Source organism: Mesocricetus auratus, unplaced genomic scaffold (genome assembly GCF_017639785.1).
Source record: "Mesocricetus auratus isolate SY011 unplaced genomic scaffold, BCM_Maur_2.0 Super-Scaffold_100691, whole genome shotgun sequence".
Lineage (NCBI taxonomy): Eukaryota > Metazoa > Chordata > Mammalia > Rodentia > Cricetidae > Mesocricetus > Mesocricetus auratus.
In genome coordinates this window covers 5,374,892-5,382,809 of record NW_024429267.1, presented here as the reverse complement: position 1 = coordinate 5,382,809, position 7,918 = coordinate 5,374,892, and the positions used below count along the sequence as shown (strand labels likewise).

Sequence of the window (7,918 nt, the reverse complement as noted above, 5' to 3'; positions counted from 1 at the left end):
GCCTGTGCTAGTAATTTGTAGTGTGTCTTTTGGGGTCTGAACACAGAAACACTAAGGGAAGCTTGGCGTTTTTTGGGAGATGGATAGGTTTAGTGTTCAGGGTGTCATATCGGGGTTTCGTTTGTTTGTTTGGTTTGGTTTTGGTGTTTTGGTTGTTGCTTCGAGACAAAGTTTCTCTGTGAAACCCTGACTGTCCTGGAACTCACTCTATAGACTTGGCTGGCCTTGAACTCAGACGCAAACAGAAGAGGGCTTGGGGCCCTATTGGAGCTGGAGTTCCAGGCAGTTGTGAATCATTTGGCATAGGTGCTGGAAATTGAACTCTGCAATCGCTCTTAACTGCTGAGCCATTCCTCCCGTTCCAAACATGGAGATTTGCTTATCTAACCACGTTTTGTTAGCACTATTCCTGATAGGGTCCCATAATATGGATATACATTTTATTTAATCATTTTTCTGAATGATTTCTTCATTTCAAATGTTGGTGATCAAAGCTGCTGCCTTTTAAAACATCAAATTTCCTCATGAATACGAATACGAATATCTTTTTGTATTAGTTTGCAAAAAAAAAAAAAAACGCTCACCTTCCAAGTTCTTCACTGCTGCTCTACCTCTCCAATCCATCGCAGCCACAGTGACCTTTAAATTAAACGACATTTCTCTGTACAAAACATATCAGCAGCTTCTTAGAGCCAAAGAAAGAAATTTGTGGGCTGGAGAGATGATGCAGTGGTTAAGAACACTAGCTGGAGCCCGGGCATTGGTTGCTCACGCCTTTAATCCCAGCACTCGGGAGGCAGAGGCAGGCGGATCTCTGTAAGTTCGAGGCCAGCCTGGTCTACAGAGCGAGTTCCAGGACAACCTCCAAAGTAATACAAAGAAACCCTGTCTGGAAAAACCAAACCAAACAAACAAAAAACAATGCCCAACACCCTTTCATTCCTGGAAGTCTTTAGACCTGTTGTTCTTATCTCTGACACTGTCTCTTACCCTGTGAGTCATTGTGGTAACACCTAAGTATTCTTTCCTTTAGCAAACTTACCTATGTCTTTCTAGCTATGCCTTAAGTTTCCTAAGATGAAGGACAGCCTCCAAAACAATACAAAGAAACCCTGTCTCGAAAGAAAACAAACAAACAAACAAAAGAATTACCAGACCCAAATTATTTGTGGAGTGATTCAGTTTTGGTAACAGGGACTGACTGGTGAAGTAAGTAGTCACAGATGATGGGGTATGAGTTCCAGTGCCTTCAGCTGATGGAGTGAGAATGTTAAATGGGCATCTTAGCTGTAGTGACAGGGATTTTGTTTTGTTTTTGTTGAAAGTGGAGTCACCTGTTCTTGTCACCACCCGGGGACAAGGAGCCCAAGTGGGGATGACCCAGCCTACTTCCTTTCCTTCATGGTCCCCAGATCCTCCCCCATCAAGTACCAACTGCCACAATCCCCACCCTGGACCTGACATCCCCAGGTCAGGGGCTGAGCCCTAGTCTCAGAGACCCCAAGGATCCTAACAGGGTCACCATTTGTAGCAAGACATGGCAGAAGGAGGAAATGATATTCAGTGGTGATTTTTGCAGGTGAAAAGGAACAATAAAAAATGATGTAAACAAACAAAATCCAAACATAGCATAAGATACAATGTTTACAGCACCTTCCAGAGAGCTACAAGCCAGAATCGACTTCTTGAAAAGCTTATAAATACAGGATCAACAAAATAAAATGATTGCCCCAGAAAAATACTTGTGTTCTTATCTAATAATGATGAAACAATAAATTATGGGAAATCAGTAAAAAGGACAAAATACCAGAAGACTATAATTTGAAAGAGGAAGATGGAAGGCATAGAGAGCCTACTATAGTCACTACACCACAGCTACCAGTCTTTAGGAGACTGATCTAATGGTAGAGGCCAGTCTCACACCTATCACATCAAATCAAATTTCCAAAAATAGTGATTATGAAACCTACCTGCAGATGATTTGTGGAATATCTGGCATCTGGAAATTACAGACAAGAGTTTTAATATTGCGGCTATTAAGTCAGGCAATGTGGAAAAGCTAAGGTGATAAGAGCAGCACAATTCTATCCCAACACATCTGTGTACAGCAGCAGGACGGTATTAGATTATGTGACATACAGGCATCTGCACTCTGTGACATACATTCTAAAAACTGAAAGACTAGAAGGACTCAACAGACTTTTCTTTTCTAAAATCATAGGGGTTGCTAAATGACTAGAAAAGCAGCCAGAATTTGGGACTTGAATAGAAAAACAGGCCTGTAGAGACATACTCCATTGCTCACTGTAAAAAAAACTGCACATGGGACAGATCTGAATGTCAGTGGAATGAATCTTACAGTGTTGGCATGACTGGGTGGTACAATAATTTCTTCAGAATGACAGAAACACAAAGCATGATAAAATCCTAGAAGCATCATATAGCTTTGAAGGCATGTAAAGTCTGTGCAATCGGCAAGTGAAAGATGAAATAAGTGTTGACAGCCTAGATTTCAACAAGAAAATCCTTCACATAGCCTGGCATTCCAAGGAAAGCATGACTACTACTACATTGATATATATATATATATTTCAACATAAAGTAAATCCTATGGGTGTTCCTAGCAGAGTCTCTTCCTGCTCAGTGTGATACAATAGTTCACTGTGCCATCTACAACACAATGGGGAGCCACATGGAGAAAGCTGTATAGATGCATCGTGGGCTGTTCTCAATGTCTGCTGGTCATTTAGGGGAGGGCACTTTTACTATGACGTCTTGCACTTTACCTGGTGGACTAGACTGTGTTGGCACTGATGTATTCCACTTTTTATGCCTTCTGTTGTAATGTCATCAAATATAGTATACACCTTCAGTCAGGCTTTGGGATTTAATAATGTATCCTTATTTTTTCATTTGTGAGGTACACTCCTTTTTAAAATTAGATACAACTCACTCTTTGTGTGTGTTTGGCAGGGGGGAGGGGGTGTGTTTGGAGGATGTCCTGGAACTAGTTCTGTAGACCAGGCTAGCCTTCAACTCATAGAAATCCACCTGCCTCTGCCTCCCAAGTGTTGGGATTAAAGATGTGCACTACCATGGCCTGGCTACCACCTATTCTTTTCTGGTAAAGTCCTAATTGTTCTCCAGACCCACTTGGGTTACCATATATGGTGTGTACCTTATGCACTGAGGTTTGCGTGTGTTCCCTATGAAAGACCCCTACCCAGGACCCCCTAGGAAAAGAAAAGCAAGGCCAGGCCGTTGCCTAATGAAAGAAACCCAGACCAGGTGCCTCGCCCAGCTGGCAGGATGTCAAACAGGATCTGTGGTCACCAGAGAAGTCATGGGACCCGGATAATAATTGCTGAAGCGTGCCAGGGTCTTTTATGTGGCAATACCAGGACACCTAGTCCTTGGCAACTACCCTTGCCCCCAGTTGTGTCTATGATCACCATAGTAGTCATGGGACCCAGATAATAATTGCTGAAGCGTGCCGGGGTCTTTCATAAAGTAATAGCAGGAAACTTAGTCCGTGGGAACTACCCCTGGCCCCAAGATGAGCCAATGAAATGCCTGTTACTTATGTAACCATTAAAACTCTATAAATATTGTGCTCCCTGCAAGCCCGGTGTGCTCTGCACCCGAGTTGCAGTAGCATCCGCAGGCGCCTGTGTACTCAATAAATCAGCTTTTGCATTTGCAGCCAGTGGTCTGGCCCCGGTTCTTGGGCAGAGGGTTCGGTTCAGTGCCTGGCGCTTTGATGCCGAGGTCTTTCACCTACAATAGCTCTAAGGTCCTTGAAAAACTTGGTCTGTATACCCAGTTCAGGCTCCAAACAGGACATTTAGGTATTTTCAGTAACATTTAACATAAATATTAGTAAGCATGGTTGGTAGGATCTACAACTAGGAACATGTACTAGGGCCATATGATATCTGTGCTCTTAAAAATTGACACCAATTAAAAAAAATGACACCAATAGCTAGGCATAGAATCACGTGTTTTTAATCCCAGTGGTCAGGAAGGAGGCAGAGGTAAGCAGAGCTCTTGAGTTCAAAGCCAGCCTGCTCTATAGAGTGAATTACACGACAGGCTGTAGCTATGTTTAGAGTCCCAGTTTCCAAAAAAGTTAACCTTAACTCTTTTAAGTAAGGAAGAGGCCTGCTTTTGGGGTACACAGTTCAGGGCTATGTAGAGAAGCCCTGCCTCAAAAACAAAAGATCAATCTGGCTGCTTGACAGTGCCAACAGAGTACTGCACCACTGAAGCATGGACATACACCATAATAGCTTTTTTGGGGGGGGGGATGTTCAGACGGTTTCTCTGTATAGCCCTGGTGTTCCTGGAACTCACTCTGTATACCAGCCTGGCCTCGAACTCAGAGATCTGCTTGCCTTTGCCTCCACTGCCTGGCACCACAGTAGCTTTTTTTTATTCAGTCCTTCTGTTTCATCCAGGTCCCAAAACCTAAATTCCAAGATAAATCATTAATTTTATGTGGCTGTGTTTGTCTCCTACTCCATTGTTAGAGGATTGTTTTTAATATTTAGAAACTGCCCAAGTTTTACTCTTAAAAATGGAAATGATACTAAAATACTAAATGATACCAAAATGATAGTAAAATTATAGTACAAAAGACTTAATGAGACACAGAATCATTACCATAGAGAGCAGGGACATTTGTTTCTGTCCTTTACTGCAGCTGCCAGGGTTAAATATGTGCAAAATTCAATGTGTAGTCCCATCCCTCTCTGTCATACCAAGAAACTTCACATCCCTTATATTATAGAAAGCCCAATTCTTCAATGGCATTTAGACTAAAAAAATAATAACAATACTTACAGATACTATGATGTAAAGAACTTCAAAAAAGATTGAATTGAACACATGTTATAACATTGCATGTTGTAACATTTTTGCCTGGCAGTGGTGGCGCCTGCCTTTAATCCCAGCACTTGGGAGGCAGAGGCATGGGGATCTCTATGAGTTGGAGACCAGCCTAGTCTACAAGAGCTAGTTCCAGGACAGGCTCCAAAGCTATATAGAGAAACCCTGCCACGAGAAACCAAAAGAAAAAAACAACATTTTGGAAGAAACAAAGGATACTTAATTTTGGATTCAGATGCAATTTTCATTTGAGTCTACCTCACCCTTATGTCTTTGTTTTGCCTTATAATACAAAGTAGTACTTTATGTGTCAGTGAGGACACTGACTAATTATAAACATAAGGTTTCTTTATGTTTTGTACAGTCAAAATCCTGACAGATACCTAGCAAACCAAATTCAGTACTTTAGGAAAAGTGGAAAAGTGTACACTATTATGATATGTACATGACACAGCATGATACCATAGAATTAGTTGTCTATGGTCTTCTGAATATTGAAATCAAACTATTCCATCTACAAACTGATGGCACTACAATGATTCAAAGATGGCAAATAAGTCAGGCAGTCATCAAGAATGGATCTGTTTTTATGGTACCAACTGGGAAATCAATGTCACGCACTAGCAGAAGACATGTCATCAAAATGTGAGTTTTCAAGGTATTTTTCCATATCTGAAAACTACTTGGTCCAGTTTTTTTTTAATGAAAATTCTAATATTTCCAGGGAATGTGGGTAGAAAAAGGTAACACTAGCCAGGTGGTGGTGGCGCACGCCTTTAATCCCAGTACTCGGGAGGCAGAGGCAGGCGGATCTCTGTGAGTTCGAGGCCAGGCTGGACCGACAGCCTCCAAAACAATACAGAGAAACCCTGTCTCGTAAAAACCAAAAACCAAAAAAAAAAAAAAAAAAAAAAAAAAAAAGTAACACTAAAGAATGGAAACCCGCCGGGCATTGGTGGCGCACGCCTTTAATCCCAGCACTTGGGAGGCAGAGGCAGGCGGATCTCTGTGAGTTCGAGGCCAGCCTGGTCTATAAGAGCTAGTTCCAGGACAGCCTCCAAAGCCACACAGAAACCCTGTCTCGAAAAAACAAAAAAAGCAAAAAACAAAACAAAACAAAACAAAAAAAAAGAATGGAAACCCAATACACAACTTTAAAGAATTTATTTTCTCATTTGTAGAGTAACATTATTGTAAAGTCCACAATTATTGCAATATCTGCATTGCTTAAAAGAATTCCTAAGAATTTTGTTAAAGCATGTTTTTAAAAAACAGAACCAAAATAATGTACATTTTAATCTCTAAACATTGTGTCATTAAAGTCCATGTACTGTTTTTTGTATAAATCAATGTGATGTTACAATAATATACATGATCGGATTCTTATCTTAAAGGCTTCTGACCATGTATGATATCCAAGATAGATTCAAATGCCTTTAATGCCAGACTTTGGAAACTGTTATGACCCTAAACAGAACAAGGGAAAGCTGTATGTACAGGCAGGACTCTGACAGTTTAGCTGTTTGCAGCATCCGCTTGGCGAGGCCATCCATCCTCCTCAACTCCAGAGTCATACTCCTCTTCAGCGGACTCTTTCGAAGGAGCCCTGAAATGAAAAGCCATTTTTTTTTCAACAAAATTAGAGGTGAATATGATTTTTTAGGCTCAGATTAGTAAACTAATCTTCATAGCTAAATAACCCTTCAAAATAGAAAACAAGAAGAGCATTTCTTTTAATATTAGGACTGCTTAGTGGTGAAACATGGGAATAAAGTCACACAAGAGTTCACTGATTTCCCTAAAAGCTACTGCAGAAATTCACTGCAACTTAGGAACCAGATTGCTCATTGCCCGCTTTGTAAACAAGGGGAGGCTGACATGCTCATCCATTTATGTGTTGTCTGAGGTTGCTCCTGTGCTGGGGCGGTTTTGAGCAGCTGTAGAATAGAAAAAGTATGGCTCTGAAGAAATTGGGAGAAAGCCTGCTGACTCCTAGGATAGATACAGCTGTCAAATTTGTTATCTGGTATGACACTGAGGGAAAATTAATTTTGTAAACAAGGGTTTGAACTTATGAACACCACTAAAAAAGAGCTGAATGGGCTTGGTGCATGCACGCCAGTAATCCTAGCACTCAGGAATTCAAGGCTATTCCTAGCTACTTAGTGACTTCAAGGCCAGCTTGTGTCCAAAAAATAAACACATGGGGCAAGCCATGAAAAAAGTCATTCATCAATTAGAAAATTAGCATCAATATTTTTTAACCTCTGTATTGTATTTTGAATGCCTAGAGTCTATTTTCTTGTTTTGTTTTGTTGTTTTTTTTATGACAAGGTTTCTCTGTGTAACTCTGACTGTCTTGGAACTCTATAGACCAGACTTGCCTCAAACTCAATAAATCTTCCTGCCTCTGCCTTGTGATTTTTGTTTTGACACAGTGTCTCATGATGTAGTTCAGCTTAGCCTCAAATTCATGGTGTAGATGGATAAAATGCTGGCATTACCGGTATTCCCCTTTATACACAGATGGATATATGTCTCTCTTGTATACTGCTTGTTGCAGAAAAGGTAGAGGTGGGGCAGGAGGAATGGCTGAGCAGTTTGTGATGATATTTTGTTTATGTTCTAACAAAGTTTTCCTGAAGATCGGAGTGCAAAGCTATCCACTCTAGTTAGCCATAGAGGCCAGCCGGTGGTGGCACACACCTTTAATCCCAGCACTCAGGAGACAGAGGTAGACGGATCTCTGTGAGTTCAAGGCCAGTCTGAGCTACACGAAACAAGTCCAGTCTAAAGAGAAATAGAGCTTACACAAAAGTGATCTCAGCATTTGGAATGCCATGCCTTAATTTCAACACCAGAGAGGAATATGAGGTGGGAGGAGACAGGAGCTCAGAGCAGTCTGAGGAGCAGTGCAGTGCACTCTGGAAGTGCACTCTGAGGACAGGTTCGCCCGTTCCTTCGGTCTGACCATTGGTGGAGGTGAGAACTCTCAAGTGGTTGGCCGTTTTGCTTTTCTGGCCTTCAGCTT

General features: G+C 41.4%; 1 protein-coding gene and 1 pseudogene across 2 annotated transcripts in view; one reads left to right on the top strand and one right to left on the bottom strand.

Moving 5' to 3' along the window:
- Window positions 1-1,226: 1,226 nt before the first annotated feature.
- Window positions 1,227-2,177, top strand: LOC110341898 (annotated as a pseudogene).
- Window positions 2,178-6,036: 3,859 nt separating this feature from the next.
- Window positions 6,037-7,918, bottom strand: part of Clpx (caseinolytic mitochondrial matrix peptidase chaperone subunit X) — a 33,976-nt gene continuing 32,094 nt past the window's right edge. For both annotated transcript variants that reach the window (XM_005075542.4, XM_005075541.4), the window contains one exon: window positions 6,037-6,493. In XM_005075542.4, coding sequence (XP_005075599.1) covers window positions 6,403-6,493 — 91 coding nt within the window. In that variant the 3' untranslated portion in view covers window positions 6,037-6,402. The remainder of the gene's footprint in view (window positions 6,494-7,918) is intronic.